This window comes from Phycodurus eques, chromosome 1 (genome assembly GCF_024500275.1).
Source record: "Phycodurus eques isolate BA_2022a chromosome 1, UOR_Pequ_1.1, whole genome shotgun sequence".
Taxonomy (NCBI): Eukaryota; Metazoa; Chordata; class Actinopteri; order Syngnathiformes; family Syngnathidae; genus Phycodurus; species Phycodurus eques.
The window spans coordinates 45,109,988-45,134,116 of record NC_084525.1 but is presented as its reverse complement, the minus strand read 5'-3'; the positions used below and the strand labels follow the sequence as shown (position 1 = coordinate 45,134,116).

The 24,129-nt window shown below is 44.7% G+C and overlaps 1 protein-coding gene across 1 annotated transcript in view; it reads left to right on the top strand.

The window, feature by feature from the left end:
* The window catches only part of LOC133396232 (peptidase inhibitor 16-like), a 68,568-nt gene that overhangs the window by 9,993 nt on the left and 34,446 nt on the right, over positions 1–24,129 (top strand). Inside the window, exons 2-3 of the mRNA XM_061665833.1 lie at positions 20,340–20,490; positions 23,619–23,686. Coding sequence (XP_061521817.1) covers positions 20,340–20,490; positions 23,619–23,686 — 219 coding nt within the window. The remainder of the gene's footprint in view (positions 1–20,339; positions 20,491–23,618; positions 23,687–24,129) is intronic.

Genomic DNA, 24,129 nt, shown 5'->3' with positions numbered 1-24,129 from the left:
CACCTCCAACTCGGCTTCCTGTTGTCTCTTCAGTGCCGCTGTCTCTAATCCGTACATCATGGCTGGCCTCACCACTGTTTTATACATTTTGCCCTTCTTCCTAGCAGAGACTCTTCTGTCACATAACACAACTGACACCTTCCTCCACCCGGTCCCACCTGCTTGGACCCGTTTCTTCACTTCCTGACCACACTCACCATTGCTCTGAACGGTTGACCCCAAGTATTTAAAGTCCATCAACTTCATCTATAGTTGCCACAGCTCTGCACATCACCTTTGCCACCTTTGCCCTTTTGCCCATCACCTCTACCTTTGCCCTGTGTCACATCTCAATGTATTCCTTTCGCTTCTCCTCGGTCCTCTCAGTGTCCCACTTCTTCTTAGTTAACCTTTTTTCTTGTAAGATTTCCTGTACTGTGATGCTCCATCACCAAGTCTCCTTCTCTCCTTTCCTGCCAGAAGATACACCAAGTACTCTCCTGCCTGCCTCTCTGATCACCTTGGCTGCAGTGGTCCAATCTTCTGGAAGCTCCTCCTGTCCACCGAGAGCCTGTCTCACCTCTTCCCGAAAAGCTGCACAACACTCTTCCTGTCTCAGCTTCCACCACATGGTTCTCTTCTCTGCCTTTGTCTTCCTAATCTTCCTCCCCACCACCAGAGTCATCTTACACACCACCATCCTATGCTGTCTAGCCACACTCTCCCCTACGACTACCTTACAGTTGGTAACCTCCTTCAGATTACATCGTCTGCACAAAATGTAATCCACCTGCGTGCTTCTACCTCCGCTCTTATAGGTCACCCTATGTTCGTGCCTCTTCTGGAAAAAAGTGTTCACTACAGCCATTTGCATCCTTGTTGCAAAGTCTACCACCATCTGTCCCTCCAAGTTCCTTTCCTGGATGCCGTACTTACCCATCACTTCTTCATCACCCCTATTACCTTCACCAACATGTCCATTACAATCTGCATCAATTACGACTCTCTCTGTCTGGGATGCTCAGAACTACTTCGTCCAGCTCCTTCCAGAATTTCTCTTTCACCTCTAGGTCACATCGTACCTGTGGGGCATAGCTACTAAACACATTACACATAACACCCTCAATTTCAAATTTCAGCCTCATCACTCGATCTGATACTCTTTTCACCTCCAAGACATTCTTAGCCAAATCTTCTTTTAAAATAACCCCGACTCCATTTCTCTTCCCATCTACACCATGGTAAAATAATTTAAACCCTGCCCCTAAACTTCTAGCCTTACTGCCTTTCCACCTGGTCTCCTGGACACACAATATATCAACCTTTCTCCTAATCATCATGTCAACCAACTCCCGAGATTTTCCTGTCATAGTCCCAACATTCAAAGTACCCACATTCAGTTCTAGGCTCTGTGCTTTCCTCTTCTCTTTCTGCCGAAGAACCCGCTTTCCACCTCTTTGCACATGACTCTGTGTTTGTAATAATGAGTGAAATGAAAACAACAGACACATAAAGAAGTCAGTCTCTGCAGTTAGCGGTATAGCCCCCCCCCACACACACAAACACACCCTTGTAATTTTGAGATGATCATACGTGACGTCACACAGAGAAATAACTTTTGATTTTATTCCCATGACAAATGTCGGAGTATTGATAATGTGTGTAAAAAAAAGAAAAAGAAAAGCTGTAGGTAGCTATGTTACGAGATGTGTTGAAACGTGTGTCGGGTTTTCTGCAAAGCGAGTATCAAGGTTTGCTTCATTTAGAGGAAGAGCAGGAAGTGATGACGTCCGAAGTAGAGATTGAATTTATGGCTCTTTGGAGGGAGCCAGATCTTTGGGATCTGTTCATTTCAAAGAGCCATTCTGAAGACTGCCTCATTTTTAGATTTATTCACTTTTAAGAAGCCAGCCTGGGTTTAATTCATTATCCTGGAAATAATCACAGGGAGGAATGATGGGATGAGCTTTGTATCAGAATAATTTCAAATTTCATTTCCCACCAATATTTGAGTTTGAATTATTCTGAAACATTAATTATAGCATTTGACGTGTGGACAAGATTTTAAAGTCTGATATGGATTCATTGTATTCCACTGCCATATCCCTCTGAGTTGACAGTGAGATCACTATTTACCCTTTGTATAAAGTGTGTGTTTGTGTGTAAAACTACTTTGACATATGTCATTCGTGAAACACCTAAACACTTAACCTCATTTTTAGCTAATACACAATAAAAAAAACAAAGCAGGCTACAATGAAGTTCCATGCAAAAGCTTTTAGTGCAAAAATTCCACACAAGAACATTTTTAACAATACAGAAAAGCTCGAAACAATATTTTAAAATGATATAATAAAGGCTTATAATAAAGATTAAAGGTGCTGTAAAAAAAAATACTAAGTTGCTGGTCAGTAACACCGTGTCTTGTTTTAGTGCAAATTTTAGAGAAAAAACATTTCACACAAGAATACTTTTATAGAAAACTCAAAAACAATACTTCAAGTATGAGAAAAATAGATAAAACTACAATAAATTAGAGAAAAAATGTGCACACAGCCCACTAGTACTACTAATACAAACTGTAGAATGGACTACTGAACTGTCCTGAGGTGCATATAGTTGCTTTGTAAAAAATTAAATAAAAATAGAGCTAAACCCTGAGGATGACTCCTGAACTGTCCTTGGTTGAGTATTTGCCTATATCAGACCTACAAAAACATCAGTGCCTTTACTCTATAAAAAAAATATATATACCCAATAAAAAAAAATGAAGTGTAAACAAAATCAATGACATTCCCAAAATAATAAAGCAGTTCCATGCTTTATGGCCTCTCCTTCTTGAGTTGGGCAAATTTGCATTAAAGGTCAGAGGACAAAGATGTTAAAGATTTTCTCGATAACTCTTGAACCCTTTAGAAACCACATCTGGCATTTCAAAGTGATTATATAGCTGATATACAGCAGTTAAATCGATAAATATGATCTAGAATGCTTCTGCTTTTAGCATCCCGTGCTTTCTGGTCTTCGTCCTTTTCCGGCGCTGTGACGTAACACTCGCCAAACAACCTGTTCATTCGGCGTTGTGTGCTATTGTTCCATGATGTTGTTCCCATCCTTGTATATTTGTTGTCGTATGGTTCAGCGACTTCACGATGGTTTATTGTGTGGCATTTGGTTGTACAAATGGTTCAGGCAGCGGAAAGAGTTTTTATTTTTTTTTGGCTTTCCAAGTGAAGAAGGAATACGTGACCAGTGGATAGGGAAAGTCAATCGACAGGGGAAGAAACGTGGTCAGCTATGGGTGCCTAGCAAGCATTTCCAAACTGTGCTGATCACTTCGAACCGCGTGTTTTGAGAAAGGCTTAGCAGAAAGCATTGGATACAGAGGCAGAGGCTGAAACCAGCTGCGGTGCCAACTATTTTTCCTACGGGCATCGGGACATCAACCACCAGCAAGAGAACTGAATCTCGCAGATGCCACAGCGCAGCAGCGAAGCGGCGCAGACGAGAGGTGAGCATTTCCTTGTATATACCTCCGACTCTATTATGGTTATTATGCACTGGGCAGTGGGGGTTAGGCGGGTGTGGTGGGGGTTGTTGGGCGGGGGGGGGAGGGAAGACCCACGCAGTACTTTTCAGTACTGTCGTCTGTAATTTTGCCTATATGACAAGCCAACAGACACATGGCAAAGACTTTCTGTGCGGCGTGATGTAACGCAACTCAAGCGAGGGGAACACAATGTAAAGGAATATTGCATACTATGTAAAAAGCTTGCGCCGTGCCACTGAAACATATGAATATATAATACATATAGTCATGGTAAAAAAATATTGGCACCCCTAGGTTTCTAGCCATGACTATAAAAAGACATGCTTTTCCCCCTCAACTGTCTGACCCCATTAGCATGCCTGTTATATTTTATTGTAACAAAAGAATCCTCCTCTCACTATTCTGGCATTTAACGAATAGACTTAATTTTGGTAATCCTAAAACAGGAAAAGTTTAGTACTATTTCATGTCAGAGAGTCAACAAAAAAGGTTGACTTGGTACAGGTAAATAATCTTTGCAATGACATTTGTCGGGATCAAGCTAGTAGTCAGGCCAAATGTTTTGTGTATTCATACATTGTTCAAATAATTCACATTTCAGGTTACAGAGGTGAATAACTCCCATGCCATGGAGTTGGAGGGCTTGATAATTGCCTTCTTACAGAGGAAAGGTGTCACTATGAAAAACATTGTGACAGACCACCACTCTCAAATTAAGAAATCTCTGAGGGAAACCCACAAGGACCTTTGCCAGTGGTTTGACGTTTGGCATGCTGCAAAAGGTAGTCTTACCTCTGAATTTGTCACTTTTATGATTCTCCATGCATGTTTCAGTTTTTTACATTGAAGTACTAATCAGACAAAGACAGACTATTTGATGCACTGGACTGATAATGTTTTTCTTTTCAGGAATCAAGAAGCAGCTGCTGGCCCTTTCAAAAAAGGCTGGTTGCGAGGAGATGTTGAAATGGTCGCAGTCCATCACCAATCACATTTATTAGGCAGCATTAAGCAAAGGGAACAGTGAGGAATGTCGGCAGCAGTGGATGTCAATTGCCAACCATGTAGTGAATGTTCACAAGGGCCATGGTGACGCATTTACAGAATGTCTGCATGGTAGAGGAAAGAGAATGGCTCATAAAAGGTAAAGTGAATCAAATAAGCTTCTCGAAAGATGATTCAGAGATGGTACATCTCTTAATTCTGTCCATTGATGTGTTCCAGGATCAAAAGCACATAAGGAACTGCTAATAATAGTAAATAATAAAATATTGTTAAAAGATATTGGCAACTTATCACCTATTCAACAAACATCACGCCTTGAAGCCTACCATAAAGGAGTCCTGTACTTCGCTCCAAAGGCCTCCCATTTTTCACACAAGACAATGAAAGCAATGTACTGTACATTAGGGGTGAAACTAAATATACAGTTCCACACAACCACAATGTACATTGCTCATGTGTTTGTGGATCAAATGAAATGGGTAAATCTGGCACGACTCTAAGATTGGTTATACAGCTGTCACTATCGAATATTTTTAGAATCAATTATTGGAAAATGGCGGCACGGTGGACGACTGGTTAGAGCGTCAGCCTCACAGTTCTGAGGAGCGGGGTTCAATCCCCGGTTCCGCCTGTGTGGAGTTTGCATGTTCTCCCCGTGCCTGCGTGGGTTTTCTCCGGGCACTCCGGTTTCCTCCCACATCCCAAAAACATGCATTAATTGGAGACTCTAAATTGCCCGTAGGCATGACTGTGAGTGCGAATGGTTGTTTGTTTCTATGTGCCCTGCGATTGGCTGGCAACCAGTTCAGGGTGTACCCCGCCTCCTGCCCGATGACAGCTGGGATAGGCTCCAGCATGCCCGCGACCCTACTGAGGAGAAGTGGCTCAGAAAATGGATGGATGGATTATTGGAAAATATTTTTATTCTGTTTATTGTTGCTCCTGGTTGTTTTTATTTTAGGTTGGTTCTGTCAGCTTTACATTTCAATGCAAACTACAAAAAATGGCAAGCGTGAAGGAAGGATGGGAAGCTAGAGTGGAGCATCTCTTCCCCAAAACGGAAGGATGGTAAGCAAGTGGCAAAGTAGGTCAAGGTGCCAATTACCTAGGGTAAGTATGGTCAGCGTTGTATGTGTTTAATAACAATACTTGCTCCTTCAGATTTGTCCAAACATTTTGTTCTAGACTATGTCCAGACAGTGCTGGATGAAGTAATGCAAAGGAGACAGAAATTTCCAACCTTGGAGGCAGTTGGGGTTGATGCAAGCGAGATAGCTCTGCCACGAAATGTTGTTGAGATATATGACAGGGTTGACAAGTTGCAGGTGGTATGTGGGAAAAAAGAACGCACCAGGTTCAACAAAGTTCTGGTTTAATTAGACTTTTGGATATTTAAATCCACAACAATTGTAGTTCTCACTGAGGACGTATTCTACTAACAACACAGAACTCTTCTGTTTTTCTTCCCAAGGATGTGATAGATCCATTGTGTGAATCGTCTGTATGCAATGTACCTGTAGACCCTGAATGTTAATTTAAAAAATAAAAAAAAGTCAGTGAAATGCACCTTTTTCATTTTCTTATTTTCAAGTGCAATGTTGATGCTGGAACAGTGCATAATTTTTGACTATTACAGTAATATTAAAAATACTCTTTTGGAATAAAACCTGCCTTGTTTATTTGATGAACACATGCGCGGTGTTTGGCCTTAGTCACGTCAGTTCCGGTAGCCCTTGTGGTGGATTAGAGTAACCACTTCTTGAGCTTCGGGAATGTTCAGGGAGTGCTCAATGCGTATAATAAAAACCTAATTTTTAGCTAAACGATAGCTGACAACTTGCTGGAAGTGACGTGGATGTACAACCCCAATTCCAATGAAGTTGGGACGTTGTGTTAAGCATAAATAAAAACAGAATACAATGATTTGCAAATCATGTTGAACCTATATTTAATTGAATACACTACAGAGACAATATATTTAATGTGCAAACTCATAAACTATTGTTTTTAGCAAATAATCATGAACCATTTTATGGGTGCAACACGTTCCAAAAAAGCTGGGACAGGGTCATGTTTACCACTGTGTTACATCACTTTTTCTTTTAACAACATTCAATAAACGTTTGGGAACTGAGGACACTAATTGTTGAAGCTTTGTAGGTGGAATTCTCTCCCATTCTTGCTTGATGTACAGCTTCAGCAGTTCAACAGTCCGGGGTCTCCGTTGTCATATTTTACGCTTCATAATGCGCCACACATTTTCAATGGGAGACAGTTCTGGACTACAGGCAAGCCAGTCTAGTACCTGCACTCTTTTACTACGAAGCCATACTGTTGTAAAACGTGCAGAATGTGGTTTGCCATTATCTTGCTGAAATAAGCAGGCGCGTCCATGAAAAAACGTTGCTTGGATGGCATCATATGTTTATCCAAAACCTGTATGTACCTTTCAGCATTAATGGTGCCTTCACAGATGTGTAAGTTACCCATGCCATTGGTACTAACACAGCCCCATACCATCACAGATGCTGGCTGTTGAACTTTGCGTCCATAACAGTCCGGATGGTTCTTTTCGTCTTTGGCCCGGAGGACCCGATGTCCACAATGTCCAAAAACTATTTGAAATGTGGACTTGTCGGACCACAGAAAACTTTTCCACTTTGCATCAGTTCATCTTAGATGAGCTCGGGCCCAGGGAAGTTGGCGGCATTTCTGCGTTTTGTTGATAGATGGCTTTTGCTTTGCGTAGTAGAGTTTCAAGTTGCACTTACGGATGTAGCGCCGAACTGTATTTACTGACATTGGTATTCTGAAGTGTTCCTGAGCCCATGTGGTGATATCCTTTACACATTGATGTCGGTTTTTGATGCAGTGAGATCGAAGGTCTGGGGCATTCAATGTTGGTTTTCGGCCTTGCCACTTACATGCAGTGATTTCTCCAGATTCTCTGAACCTTTTGATTATGTTATGGACCGTAGATGATGACATCCCAAAATTGCTTGCAATTTACATTGAGGAACATTGTCCTTAAACTGTTTGATCAATTTCTCACGCACTTGTTCACAAAGAGGTGAACCTCGCCCCATCTTTGCTTGTGAATGACTGGGCAATTCAGGCAGGGTCCTTATATACCCAATCATGGCATGGCACCCACCTGTTCTCAAAACAAACAGGTGTTTGATGAGCATTCCTCAACTTTCTCAGTCTTTTTTGCCATCTGTCCCAGCTTTTTTGGAACGTATTGCAGCCATAAAATTCCAAGTTTATGATTATTTGCTAAAATCAGTTTATCAGTTTGAACATGCAATATATTGTCTTTGTAGTGTATTCAATTAAATATAGGTTGAACATGATTTGCAAATCATTGTATTCTGTTTTTATTTGTATAACACAATGTCGCAACTTCATTGGAATTGGGGTTGTATTACATACAAACAGATTACATAACATCTATCCATCCGTCCATCCATTTTCTGTCGCTGGCACCGTGCTGCTACATAACATATAAACAATGCAAATATGAATTTTAACTGACCCCATAATATTTGCTGTGGCCACAACGCAAAGCTTCTTAGCCATTGCTTAGCCTGGGGTACACAGGCACCTGACTTTTCCACCACTTGACAGGATGTTAATTTTTTGGAACAAGAGGCTCTTGGGACGGCAGCAGCTCCATGACATCGTCTGCTGTGGGGTTCCGAGTTGCCACTGTTCCAGCTTACCTGCTCATATAGGTGGGAGATACAACAATGGGGTGGAGATAAAACAAAAAAAACAAAAAAAAAACAAAAACAAAAAAACAATTTTAAAAAAATTAACATTTTTTTTATGAGATTGTGATGTTAGACTGATGTCATCCTAGATTTAGAGAAACAATTGTGATGGAAATAGCTCCAAACAACTGATTCCGCAGCAGCACTGCCTGCCTACTCCTCTTGGACCGGTTGCTGGATGCGGTCGCTGCTGCTAATTGCGAGTCTTGCTGCTGCAGTGGATACTCTTTCAAAAGCCTCGTATGCAGTTCTTCCCTGAATGCCATCCTTTTGAATCTTGGGTCAAAAGCAGCAGCAACCGCAACGATGTGGTATGATTCCATCCATCCATCCATTTTCTACCGCTTATCCGAGGTCTGGTTGCGGGGGCAGTAGCTTTAGCAGGGACGTCCAGACTTCCGTCTCCCCAGCCACTTCATCCAGCTCTTCCGGGGGGATCCCGAGGCGTTCTCAGGCCAGCCGAAGGATGTAGTCTCTCCAGCGTGTCCTGGGTCGTCCCCGGGGTCTCCTCCCAATGGGACGTGCCCGGAACCCCTCACCAGGGAGGCGTCCGGGAGGCATCAGTATCAAATGCCCCAACCACCTCATCTGGCTCCTCTCGATGTGGAGGAGCAACGGCTCTACTCTGAGATCCTCCCAGATGACCGAGGTTTTCACCCTATCTCTAAGGGAGAGCCCGGACACCCTGCGGAGGAAACTCATTTCGGCCGCTTGTATCCGGGATATTGTTCTTTCAGTCACGACCCACAGCTTGTGACCATAGGTGAGGGTCGGAACGTAGATCGACCGGTAAATCGAGAGCTTTGCCTTTCGGCTTAGCTGCTTTTTTACCACAACGGACTGATACAAAGTCCGCATCACACCAGACGCTGCACCGATCCGTCTATCGATCTCCCGTTCCATTCTTCCCCCACTTGTGAACAAGACCCCAAGATACTTGAACTCCTCCACTTGGGGCAGGATCTCATCCCTGACCTGGAGAGGGCACGCCACCCTTTTCCGACTGAGGACCATGGTCTCGGATTTGGAGGTGCTGATTCTCATCCCAGCCGCTTCACACTCAGCTGCGAACTGCTCCAGTGAGAGTTCGAGGTCACGGCTTGATGAAGCCAACAGAACCACATCATCTGCAAAAAGCAGAGATGCAATACTGAGGCCATCAAACCGGCCCCCTTCTATGCCTCGGCTGCGCCTAGAAATTCTGTCCATAAAAGTTATGAACAGAATCGGTGACAAAGGGCAGCCTTGGCGGAGTCCAACCCTCAGCGGAAACGAGTCCGACTTACTGCCGGATATGCGGACCCAAACTCTGTCATACAGGGACCGAACAGCCCGTATCAGGGGGTTCGGTACCCCATACTCCCGAAGCACCCACCACAGGACCCCCGATGGACACGGTCGAACGCCTTCTCCAAGTCCACAAAACACATGTAGACTGGTTGGGCGAACTCCCATGCACCCTCAAGGACCCTGCCAAGGGTGTCCACCATTCCACGGCCAGGATGAAAACCACACTGCTCCTCCTGAATCTGAGATTCGACTTCCCGACAGAGGCACCTCTCCAGCACCCCTTAATAAACCTTAACAGGGAGGCTGAGGAGTGTGATCCCCCTGTAGTTGGAACACACCCTCCGGTCCCCCTTCTTAAAAAGGGAGACCACCACCCCAGTCTGCCAATCCAAAGGCACTGTCCCCAATGCCCACGCGATGTTGCAGAGGTGTGTCAACCAGGACAGGCCTAAAACATTGAGAGCCTTGAGGAACTCCGAGCGAATCTCATCCACCGCCTTGCCATCAAGGATCTTTTTAACCACCTCAGTGACCTCAACCCCAGAGATAGGAGAGCCCGCCTCAGAGAACCCAGACTCTGCTCCCTCATGGGAAGGCGTGTCGGTGGAATTGAGCAGGTCTTCGAAGTATTCTCCCCACCGGCTCACCATGTCCCGAGTCGAAGTCAGCAGCTCCCCATCCCCACTATACACAGTGTTGATGGTGCACTGCTTCCCCCTCCTGAGACGCCGGATGGTGGACCAGAATTTCCTCAAAGCCGTCCAGAAGTCTTTCTCCATGGCCTCACCGAACTCCCATGCCCGAGTTTTTGCTTCAGCGACCATCAAAGCTGCATTCCCCTTGGCCAGCCGGTACCCATCAGCTGCCTCAGGAGTCCCACAGGCCAAAAAAGCCCGATTGGACTCCTTCTTCAGCTTGACGGCATCCTTCACCGTTGGTGTCCACCAACGGGTTCGGGGGTTGCCGCCACGACAGGCACCGACCACCTTACGGCCACAGCCCCGTTGGCCGCCTCAGAAATGGACATGGTCCACTCGGACTCGATGTCCCCCTCCTCCCCCGGAACATGAACAAAGTTCTGTCGGAGGTGGAAGTTGAAACTCCTTCTGACAGGGTATTCTGCCAGACGTTCCCAGCAGACCCACACAATACGTTTAGGTCTGCCACGTCGGACCAGCATCTTCCCCCACCATCGGAGCCAACTCACCACCAGGTGGTGATCAATTGACAGCTCCGCCCCTCTCTTCACCCGAGTGTCCAAGACATGCGGCCGCAAGTCCGATGACACGACCACAAAGTCGATCATCGAACTGCGACCTCGGGTGTCCTGGTGCCAAGTGGACGTGTGGACACCCTTATTCTTGAACATGGTGTTCGTTATGGACAATCCATGGTGAGCTCAGAAGTCTAATAACAGAACACCACTCTGGTTCTGATTGGGGGGGCCGTTCCTCCCAATCAACCCCTTCCAGGTCTCACTGTCATTGCCCACGTGAGCATTAAAGTCCCCCAGCAGAACGATGGAGTCCCCAGCGGGAGCGCTCTCCAGCAACCCCTCTAAGGACTCCAAAAAGGGTGGGTACTCTGAACTGCTGTTTGGTGCATAGGCACAAACAACAGTCAGGACCCGTCCCCCCACCCGAAGGCGGAGGACGGCTTTCCTCTCGTCCACCGGGGTGAACCCCAACGTATAGGCGACATTTCACTTCCCTACAGCCAGGTTCTGTAGCCGGGGATCGGATTGCCAAGGTCCCCGCCTTCGGCCACCGCCCAGCTCCCACTGCACCCGACCCCTATGGACCCTCCCATAGGTGGTGAGCCCATGGGAAGTGGTATGATTCCATTCTATAGAATCTCGCTGACATGCCAGAAGACAGGGAGTTGACCATGTCTTTTGCTGCCTGTGTTATTACCCTCCTCTGGAAATCAGCTGTGGCTCTCTGCAGTCGCCTGCCCAGCAGTATTACTTTGGAGGCAGTCACGTACCTCGAGAGAAAAAATATAAATGTTATTATAATAATACAATTATCAAGTTGTACCAACAATAATAAATACTATGATGCATAATACAGTATACTTTATGTATATCAAATATTCGTCATTTAGTATCAGCTATTTTTTATGCATGCTGTAGGAAACTACCACTGACCAGTTGGACTACATACCTTTCTGCACTGAGTTCAACAGTCACCTCTTCAAATGGCTTCAAGAGGGTGCATAACTCCTGCAATGTAGTCAATTTTTTTGAAGATAAAGGTTAGACAGGTGCACTGGTGACGACCAGGGTGGAGACAATGGGGTTCTTGTCGGTGAGGAAAGTCTGCAACATGTTGACTGCACTGGCGACTCTTAGGCACTCGCTTTTTTGTTTTCGTTTTTCACTGAAGCACTGACGTGAAGGGAGCGTGCACAACTCATGCAACATTTGTATATGAAATAAGCGCTCCTCCACATGCTCTCTCCGTCTCACTCAGTGGAGGAGCTTGTGTGAGCATCTGTGTGAGAGAGAAAAAAAGAACGGCTCCCAGCCAAACGAGACTCTGTTCCCATCGTTCATGTTAATGAGCCAGTTAAAAGATTCGGTTCGTTGGTGAACGTCACAACTCTTGTCCGAAACTGCACTGTACCATGTGACCGATTCAGGAAGCGCTTCAGATTTTGCCGAGAGGTTTGACAGCAATTTAAATATTAAAAAATTCAAAAAAAATTTTTTTTAAATAAAGTCCCGGTCAGCTCAGAGTTTGGACAAATATTTTATACAGTACTTTGTATAGGTTACTAGTTTGTTGAGTTTTTATAATGTTTATAGTTTGGAGATCGCTGGGACTGATTACAGCTTGCATGGTGTCAAACGTCACATCTGGGAATATTTGGAAACAGGCAGGAAACAACCCAGCAGTTGGTGGACTCGACTCTCTGCGTGGCGGATGGTGATCGAGTGAGTTCAAACCTGGTCAACTGGTTAGCACATCTGCTTCACAGTTCTGAGGACCGGGTTTCAAATACTGGCCCCGCCTGTGTGGGGTTTGCATGTTCTCCCCATGCCTGCATGGGTTTTCTCCAGGTACTCCGGTTTCCCCCCACATCCCAAAAACATGCAGGGTAGGTTAATTGAATACTCTAAATTGCCTGTAGGTGTGAATGTGAGTGTGAATGTTTGTTTGTTTATAAGTGCCCTCCGATTGGCTGGCGACCAGTCAGGGTGTACCCCGTCTCTCGCCCGAAGATAGCTGGGATAGGCTCCAGCATGCCCGCGTCCCTAGTGAGGATAAGAGGAATGGAAGATGTATAAATGAATAAATCGCTAAGTATATAAAATCAGGCTTCAACTTGAATTATAAGGGGTACCTCTCAGCTCTCAGATGCTGTGGGTGTGTCGAATGGATGTGCCAAAAGGAATCAGACATACTGAGGGGGTAATAGCTTATACCAGTGGTCCCCAACCATTTTGCACCACGGACCAGTTTAGAGTAGGCACTTTTTTCACGTACAGGCTCTCAAGGTGTGGCATATAAACATCCATCCATCCATTTTCTGAACCGCTTCTCCTCACTAGGGTCGCGGGCGTGCTGGAGCCTATCCCAGCTATCATCGGGCAGGAGGTGGGGTACACCCTGAACTGGGTTGCCAGCCAATTGCAGGGCACATACAAACAAACAAACATTCGCACTCACAGTCACACCTACGGGAAATTTAGAGTCTCCAAGAAGAAGATTGCAGTGGAAAAAAGGTGACTTTCAAACATTAAAACTTGCACTCGAACAAAACTCGAACAAATATGACAAGAAGAAGCCTTCTCTGCTGGCCCAAAGCCTTCTCTGTTGGCCTAAACATGATAAGCACTGACATTCACATTCATTCATTAATTTTCTGTATCGCTTATGCTCACTAGGGTTGCGGGGGTGCTGGAGCCTATCTCAGCAGACTCTGGGCGAGAGGCACCCTGAACTGGTCGCCAGCCAATCGCAGGGCACATATAAACAAACAACCATTTGCACTCACATTCACACCTACTAGCAATTTAGAGTCGTAAATTAACCTACCATGCATGTTTTTGGGATGTGGGAGGAAACCGGAGTAGCTGCAGAAAAGCCACGCAGGCATGGGGAGAACATGCAAACTCCACACAGGGGGATTCATTGGGGTTCGCGCAGGTGCCTTAAAGATGTTGTTTGAACCCAGAAAGGGTTTATTTGCTTCACTTCGAGAGCAGCAACAACTTGCTAGTTGTAACTGCAAGCTACAGGTAGCTCTGACAACCCAACACACCTCTGAGGAGCAAACAATATCGCAGTGTGTCTATAAATAATATGCATCTTTGGTGCATACAATGTATTTTATTTATGCTTTTGTCATGTTATTAGAATTTAGAACTGACATATTGTAGTGTAGAGGTTTGAAATCTTTTGGGAGTTGATGTTAGAAGTTAATGGTTTAATGACAGTATTTGTTCCTTGCTTCAGTGATATTGGCATAGATCATTTTAGACTTGAGACTATGTGAGTCCCGGGATGCATGTGTCACAGAAACAATGAGTCCTAACCTGGGAACAATGAGTCCCTGCAACTTATCATCAATACAGGTATAGTAATCCTCCGCTATATCACGGTTCTTGCTTCACGGTCCCACTATAATTGTGGATTTTTATTATAGTCTTTTATTTTTTATACTGTTTGTAAAATACTTTTTGTGTTATCTATTGCTCCTGCTCTCTCTCAATATATTATATTTGTTTAGCCCTGTCACAATAGCAAATATTTTAGAACGATATATTTTCCCAAAAACTAACAGGACAAACGATAGTATCGATGTTTTTTTATGCTCCTGATATAATGATATAAGAGCATAATAATGCAAGTCCATCCTTTTTAAGAACAATTGTAATTGTAATGGGTGGCACGGTGGCCGACTGGTTAGAGCATCTGCCTCGCAGTTCTGAGGAGTGGGGTTCAATCCCTGGCCCCGCCTGTGTGGAGTTTGATTGTTCTCCCCGTGCCTGCGTGGGTTTTCTCCGGGTACTCCGGTTTCCTCCCACATCCCAAAAACATGCGTGGTAGGTTATTTGACAACTCTAAATTGCCTGTAGGTGTGAATGTGAGTGGAAATGGATGTTTGTGTGTATGTGTGTCATGAACGGAACAGAGGCTAGGACCCAAAAATGCAAGACTCCAAAACAAATGGACAGTTTCCAAAAAAGAGAGGTTTAATAGACGGGCATAGGTCGGTACATGGGCAGGCAATCCAAGAAGGGCAACAGTATCCAAGAACATGAGGCAAAGAGGCAAGGTCGATAATCGGAACAGGGTCAAAGTCTTACTGTGAGTCTGTGACAAGGAATGCTGGAACGTGACGACAAGGTACAACGAACTGGCAACGAGAGGGAATGAGACACGAGGTTAAATACAATAGGTAATTAGGGTGAACGAGGCACAGGTGGTGAAGATGCTCACAGGAGCAGGTGTGTGAGAAACGAGAGAGGAAGACAAAACCTGGCACACACGCACACACACACATGACAGTGTGCCCTGCAATTGGCTGGCAACCAGTTCAGGGTGTACCCCGCCTCCTGCCCGATGATGGCTGGGATAGGCTCCAGCACGCCCGCGACCCTAGTGAGGAGAAGTGACTCAGAAAATGGATGGATGGACTTTCTAATGTAGAACAATAAATATCTTTGATTAAAAAAAATTATAAAACAGACTCAAGCTCTGTTCATAAAAATTGCACTTAAAAAAACATTTGGCACAGAGGTATAAACAGTAATTCATGGCTTAACAGGCAATATACTGCCAATCAAGTTAACAGTTAAGAAAAAGTGCAAAATAGCAACATTAATAACAACACAACAAGTAGCTCAAAGCAGCCTGTTTTGATTCAAGAGTTGTACTTGCATTTCAAAAGCCTTTCTTTAAACGCTGCTTTGTCAACATGTTCAGTGACTATATCTCTTACAATAGTGGATACGCTATACTGTACTATATATAATGTGAGCATACGTGCACCATATTTGCTGTCACGTTTGTATCTGTATTGTTGTGCAAAGCGTTCCATAATTGCAAGCTGACAGGTAATGGGAAATATCCCACAGTGTTTTTTGTTCCCAGCTGAAGAAATTGGGTGGGATAGTTGTTTAAAATAGATTTTTGTCACTTTGAGGTTTTAAGTTGTGTTGTCTTTGTTGCGACTTCATATAAATTCGACATACAAGCTCGCTGGTGTTAGCGGGATGGCTGTGTCCATCTGGTTTGAGTCCAAAATATTCCCACATCATCACGGTGGTGTTAGGCTTGGGAACTTAATTCCATCAATGCCGCTCAATTTTCTGTAACTGTATAGCTACCAGCTCGCCGTCAGAAATTTCAAACGCCTGCACACACACACACACACACACACACACACACACACACACACACACACACACACACACACATGGCCAATCAGAGGGTGGGGACCACATGGCCAATCAGAGGGAAGGTCCCCAGAGGCAGGGTCCCCACCGGAAGGGTCCCCACCCGTCCCCACCCTTCACTATCTCTGACTGGTTTAGAGACCACGATGGGTTTCATGTGTGTGCTTTGAAGTCAAGGAAATGTTTTTTCCTTCCCCAAATGCACCCTCTCTTTTTTTTGCCGCACCATTCAGGAATTAAGGCGCATATGCTACCACATTAGTAGCACTCTAGAGTCCTGTCTCACCAGAAGAAAAATAAAGAAATTCACACGCCGGATTTCCAGCACCTCGACGGAGTACTAAGCCATGTCCTAAAATGCAGATTGATCGTACCTTATGCTTCCCCGGCTAATTTTTGTGCATCTCAGATGCAGGACGCAATTCAAACGAGATCCCTGAATGGTATACATCAAGGGTCACCAACCTTAATGAAACTGACCTACTTCTTGGGTACTGATACACACTTCTGAAATAACAAAAATGCTCAAATTACCTTTAATATGTTATTATAATTTTATTATTAATTATTAATGATCTTCATTTGTGTAAAGACATTGATGACATTAATAATTTCTCACAATAATTAGGAAACATGTATATCAATATGCAACACTATTTATATAAATCTCTGCCAGTGTTTACATTTTCAAATGATCACTTCTGCAAGATCTAGAAAGTCGCAATGTCCCATCTTGGGAGAGCAACTTCTAGAACAGGCGTGCGGGCACCACGTTGGTATACATCCTGAAATACACTTAAACGCCTCTCTCCATGCCACGCTTATATTGCATTTATGGACATTATTTTGTGTTGTGATGGTGGGATTAAGATGTGGATTTGGACACTTTAGGCCCCACACTTGAAGGCCCAGGTCCAAAATGCACTGCACGTAAAAAAAAGTAAATAAATGATATATATATATACATTCGTACACACACACACACACACGCACACACATGCACCACAGACATTGTTATGATAATATTCAGATTGAGAACAGGCAATAACTGGTTTGATAAGGAGCCACTGAAGGAACAGACTGTTATCTGAAAAGGGGAGCCACTCGGCTTCCGGATCCCACGAGAGAGGGAAGAGAGTCCAGCATGTGGGCTGCCTTCTACTCCACCAAGCTTGTAAATCTGTATGCCTGATTTTGTTGTATTAAATTCTCAAAAGACAATTTTAGTGTATCAGGATTCTTATTTGGAAACAGGATCACCACCAAACATTAAAAGAACTGTGAAGAAGGAATTCCATCAAGGAATTTTTCCTTGTGAGCCTGGCTGAGCAACTCCTGGGTCTCGCTCGGAATTCCTAACATTGGAAATTTGCCAAATATTAGCTCCTGAGCGCCAATGAAAGGAACTCAAAATGCTTCAGTATATATAGATTTTGGACAGTCAAACAGTTTGATTACCTCTACCTGTTCCAATATGTCTGTGCACCGGTGCACAAAGCAAGGTCCAAAAAGACATCCATCCATCCATTTTCTGAGCCACTTCTCCTCACTAGGCGTGCTGGAACCTATCCCAGCTATCATCAGGCAGGAGGCGGGGTACACCCTGAACTTGTTGCCAGTCAATCGCAGGGCACATACAAACAAACAACCATTTGTACTCACATTCACACCTACGGGCAATTTAGAGTCTCCAATTCGTGCATGTTTTGGGGATGTGGGAGGAAACCGGAGTGCTCGGAGAAAACCCACGCAGCCACGGGGAGAACATGCAAATTCCACACAGGCGGGGCCGGGGATTGAACCCGGGTCCTCAGAACTGTGAGGCTGACGCTCTAACCAGTCGGCCACCGTGCCGCCCCAAAAAGACATGGATGACAGAATTTGATATGGATGAACTTGATTGGCCTGCACAGAGTCCTGCCCTCAACCTGAGAGAACACCTTTGGGTTGATTTTGAGTGGACAGTGAGGCAGGCCTTCCCGTTCAAGATCAGTGTGTGAACTCACAAATATGGTCCTGGAGGAATGAGCAAAAATTCCCATAACCTCACTGCTAAACCTTGTTGAAAGCCTTCCCACGAGAGTTGAAGGTGTTATAGCTGTAAATGGTACGCCAACATCATATTAAACGGGATATCACTTAATATCATATGTGAGTCTAGGCAGTTATGATTTTTTTTAGCGTGCTTAAACTCAAAGTCTCAAAAGAAATGAATGGAGTGGAAGGGTGGGCCCATTGCAGGAGGCCCTCATCAAGATGGCGGCCTCACAGTTCTGAGGACCGGGGTTCAATCCCCGGCTCCACCTGTGTGGAGTTTGCATGTTCTCCCCATGCCTGCATGGGTTTTCTCTGGGCACTCCGGTTTCCTCCCACATCCCAAAAACATGCATGAATTGGAGATTCTAAATTGCCCGTAGGTGTGAATATGAGTGCGAATGGTTGTTTGTTTGTATGTGCCCTGCGATTGGCTGGCAACCAGTTCAGGGTGTTGCCCGCCTCCTGCCCGATGATAGCTCGCATAGGCTCCAGCACGCCCGCGACCCTAGTGAGGAGAAGCGGCTCAGAAAATAGATGGATGGATGGATTAGAGGACATTCAAGGAAGTCAGGATTATTCAAAAGGGCTGCGTATATCAATTTAAGAGTGGCCCTCTCATATGCGTGTGTCTTTGGAGACATGCTCATAAACCAACACTGCCACACATGTCCGTTTGTCATCAGAAGTGCCTTGAGTTGCTAATAAGGATAGATGCACACTGTTTCTCCCATCCCTCATAGTTCTTATTCTTTTGTTTTAAACTTTTTACTTTAACAGGCCATTGGCTTCATCAAGCCATGAGCTTTAACTATTGCTCAAGCGGTTCACAACCGAAAATGACACGAGAACCAAATCTGAGAGTATTACGTCGGAAAAGGTTGAATCTTTCTCTTTCTTGTATTTCTTGCATGTCTCTTTGGGTCAGGGATAAGATCCTGCCCGAAGTGGAGGAGTTTAAGTATCTTGAGGTCGTGTTCATGAGTGACGGAAAATTGGAGTGGAGCAGCATCTGCAGTGATGATTGGTCTGTCGTGGTGAAGACATACCAATTTACCCCTCGATTTATAGTCCCACCTGACCCATGGTCACAAACTGTGGCTCTTCCATATCAAGAAAGGCCAGATGAGATGGCTTGGACATCTGGTTAGGATGCCTCCTGGACACTTCCCTATTGAGTTGGTCGGGACACGGGGAAGAGATGGATGCTCTAGAGAGACTATATCTCCTGACAGGTCACCTCGGATACCATGGAATAGCTGGACAAAGTGGTTGGGTTGAGTGAATTCTGGGCTTCTCTGCTTAGGCTCTTGCCCTTGCAATCTGACCTCGCATAATCGGAAGAAGATGGATGGAATGTTACTTTCACTTGACATCAATTTTCATACAGCGAGAACTTTGTCTCGTATCATTTAATCTGACAAATACAGGCCCCCCTCCACAGCAGTTGGGTAAACAAAGGCCCCATTTGAAGAAATCCTCTCGAATCCTGCACATCCCGGTCACCAGCTCTTCCAGCTCCTTTCCTCAGGTAGGCGCTACCGATCAATGCAAACTAGAACTAGCAGACATTCAAACAGCTTCTTCCCGCTTGCAATCAACTTCTTAAACACCTAACCTACAATTCCATTACAACATGCTGGCAATTTTTGACTTGAGTTCGTTGTCACATTTCTGTGGGGCCAATTATATATTACCCGTGCACTCACTATAGTAGTCTCGCCATGCTGCACTATTTGCATATCTGTTGTTGACCAATACTGGCCAATCATGCCAGAGTAGCATCTGCTCCATTTGCACACTGATTGAGGAGTATCTGCAACATTTGCACAATCAACATTGTCCCAGATTATTGCACTACTCGTCACTTTAAACCGCATACACTCCTTGAAGTCTTGGCGCCCTTTGCACAATGGTCATTGCACCGGACTATTGCAATATTCGTGATTCGAACTGCTCTAAGTGCTAGAGGACTCTGCATCTTTTTGCACAATTGTCAAAAAAATAAAATAAAATCATTTGTACTGGCATTACCAGATAACTAGCAACCCTTTATTGCTCAGTGACTGTTTTTTTTTTTGTCAATGTCTTTATGTCTCAATGTCTTTATGTCTGTTGTCATACTAGAGCGGCTCCAACTACCGGAGACAAATTCCTTGTGTGTTTTTTGGACATACTTGGCAAATAAAGATGATTCTGATTCTGATGCTCTTGAGTGTTGAAGTTTAAGATTTGACGAGACATGAATACGATGCTTGCACTGACCTGTGAAGCCTTCACTCACTCGCTGCTTCTTCAGAAATGGGACCCGGTGCTGAAGCTGCTGGCAGAGGGCTACGCCGCCAAGTGCATCTGGAACCACAACCCGGACCTGGAGGACACCGGAGAGAACCTATATGCCGGCACTGGGACCGTAGACCTGCGGGCAGCGCTGGAGAAGTGGTTCCTGGGTGAGTGAGACAGCAGAGGACACACATGAAAAGGACAACTAAAGCTTTTTGTTTTTCCTGGTAAAACAAAATAAGAAGAATAAATAAAAGTAGCGAAGGGCATGTCGATCATTGTAACGGAGTAAAAGTATCGATCCTTCTTCACATAAATACTCAAGTAAAAGTAAAAAGTACGGTGCATTTAAAGTATACTCTGACAAGTCCAGTTTGACTTGAGTAAATGTTACTTGAGTAAATGTAACGGAGTAAATGTATCACGTTACCACCCACCTCTGGTTATACGGTGCCATACTGGTGTTCAGTATTTCTACACAATAGATTTTATAATCTTTCTCTTTCTTGTATTTCTTGCATGTCTCTTGTTATATACGTGTCATGATACTTACACCGAAATGCTTAAACACTGTGGAATATTACAATGCATGCTGGGAACATATATTACAGTACACTTGACATTGCTGTAAATTCTGCAGTTACTTATCACATACCATTCAGTAAAATACTGCAATGTGACTCTCTGACATGGAGTTAGTATAAAAGTGTCAATTTCATTTCAAAATCTTTTGTCATTCAAGTGTTCAGAAAAGGCCCCTCTGACAGATACTTGTTTGACCCAGTTTTGTATCCGCTTTGTCCATATTTGGCTAAGACCGCATCCTTTTCCGCCCCCTTTCCTCTGTGTAGAAGACCCACTTGAGAGAGTACACATGTTTGTTATGTTGACAGTGCTGGCTCGGAGTGGAAAGGGAAGGTCTTCGCTAGATAAGATCGACAAATTCGAATGACCTGATTTCAGAAAAACAAACTCAGGAATGTATGGATGATTTTAATGCATCCATCCATTTTCTGAGCATCTTCTCCTCACTAGGGTCACGGGCGTGCTGGAGCCTATCCCAGCTATCATCAGGCAGGAGGCGGGGTACACCCTGAACTGGTTGCCAGCCAATCGCAGGGCACATACAAACAAACAACCATTCGCACTCACATTAACACCTACGGCCAATTTAGAGTTGTCAATTAACCTACGATGCATCTTTTTGGGATGTGGGAGAAACCGGAGTGCCCGGAGAAAACCCATGCAGGCACGGGGAGAACATGCATATTTCACATATTTACTGAGGCACCATAGAGTCAATATTTCATCCCAAATACAAGAAAATGTTTGACAAAATATGTCCCATTTAAGGATAAACGGCAACAGTTCAACATTTCATGGTACAAAGCATACTGGGAGCCACGTGGCTTCTGCTACAAAATACAGTAACTCTCTGCGTGTCAACCAGAATCCTATGACGCGGGGGAAACTGTAGTTAATTACTACATAATCACTTGCTTCATCCTCATCATGCTTCTACCAATATACACACTCTCTCTCCTCTGGATGTGTCCAAACCATGGAAGTCTGCTCTCTCTAACTTTGTCTCCAAAACATCTAACCTTGGCCGTCCCTCTGAGGAGCTCATTTCTAATTTTACTCAACCTGGTCACTCCTAGAAAGAACCTCAGCATCTTTATTTCTGCCACCTGCCAGCATGTTGTAATGGAATTGTAGGTTAGGTGTTTAAGAAGTTGATTGCAAGAGGGAAGAAGCTGTTGGAATGTCTGCTAGTTCTAGTTTGCATTGATCGGTAGCGCCTACCTGAGGGAAGCAGCTGGAAGAGCTGGTGACCGATCTTAGTTCTTGCGGCGTGCAAGTCCTCAAGGGTGGGTAGGGGGGGTACTGACAATCCTTTCAGCAGTTTTGATTGTCCGTTGCAGTCGGACTTTGTCCATTTTTGTAGCAGCACCAAACCAGACTGTGATGGAAGAACACAGGACTGATTCGATGACCGCTGTGTAGAACTGCCTCAGCAGCTCCGGTGGCAGGCCGTGCTTTCTCAGAAGCCGCAGGAAGTACATCCTCTGATGGGCCTTTTTGAGGACGGAGTTGATGTTGGTCGCCCACTTCAGGTCCTGAGAGAGTGTAATTCCCAGTAACTTGAAGGTCTCGACGGTTGACACAAGGCAGCTGGACAATGTGAGGGGCAGCTGTGGCGAAGGATGCCTCCTGAAGTCCACGATCATCTCTACAGTCTTGAGCGTGTTCAGCTCCAGGTTGTGTCTGCCGCACCAAAGCTCCAGCCGCTCCACTTCCTGTCGATATGCAGACTCGTCACCGTCCTTGATGAGGCCGATGACAGTGCTGTCATCTGCAAACTTCAGGAGTTTGACAGTCGGGTGCGCTGAGGTGCAGTCGTTCGTGTAGAGAGAGAAGAGCACACGGAGAGAGGACACAACCTTGGGGCGCCCCAGTGCTGATGCTGCGTGTGGATGAGGTGGCCTCCCCCAGCCATCTTACTTTGGCTAATCTTCAGTCCTCTCCTTTCCAGCGCATGCCTCCACTTTTTTAAATATTCCTCCACCTGCTCCCTGCTTTCATTGCAGATCACAATGTCATTTACAAACATCATGTTCCATGAGGATTCCACTCTAACCTCATCTGTCAGCCTATTTATCACTATTGCAAAGAGGAACGCGCTCCCAGCTGTCCCACCTCCACCTTAATCTCCTCTGGCAAACCTACAATACACCTCAGCACTGTTCTACTTCTCCCATACAGTATGTCATATATTACTGTTAAATACTTCTCTGCCACAGTTCCTCTCTGGGTACCTTGTCATAGGCTTTCTCTAGATCTAATAAGACACACTGCAGCTCCCTCTGACCTTCTCTGTACTTCTCCATCAACTGCCTCAATGCAAATAACGCATCTGTGGTACTCTCAGAAAACCATACTGTTGATCACTGAACCACATTACTACACAATTTTACCATATTATTTGACCACATTGCATATCCTGCATAAGAGGAGGGGTCTAGCCTGGGGGGGAGACATTTATTTGGTCAAGTTGAAATTAAAAAGCAGTAAGGCAGTTGCAGCATCCACTGGAACAAGTTAAGAAGCTTTATTTTAAAGACTGCTGAGTCCATTTCAACTCTATTACTAACCCCAACAACAGAAACTAACGAGCTCATGAAGTATCTCTTCGAGTGGAGAGTCGTCACTTGCTCCAAATTCAATCACTAAAATGTCTGTGTGTGTGTTTGTGTTCGTGTGTGTGTGCGTGCGTGTGTGTGTATGCGTGTAGAACATCTCTACTATGACTTCCGTAACAACAGTTGTGATGATGACAAGATGTGTGGACACTACACACAGGTCAGTGACACACACACATGCACATGCACGCACGCTCACGCACGCAGGCACGTACAACACGCACACACACACACACACGCACACGGCTAGTGCAGTTGTCAAGCGGGAGGTGTCCCCCGGTCCAAGGTGTGCAACATGAGGGGGTTATCTACTTGTGGGTATGCCCTTCTTGCAGATCAGCTTCAGTTACTAAAGTAGAAGTACTACTCACTGAACTTGCATTGAATAGTATGGTATTGTACAGTAGTATAACTTTGATTGACTTTACTTTCACACTATTCACATTGCACTTTTCTTTTCCTGGCTGTAATGGGGTTGTAAATGTAGAATTGAAAATGTTTGCAGTTCTATGTATTTCTCATTCATCTTTGCGGTCACAAAGTAATAAATGACTTTTTTACTGCCTGTGCATCTAAGTCACTCCAGTGTATTCCTCTACTGTA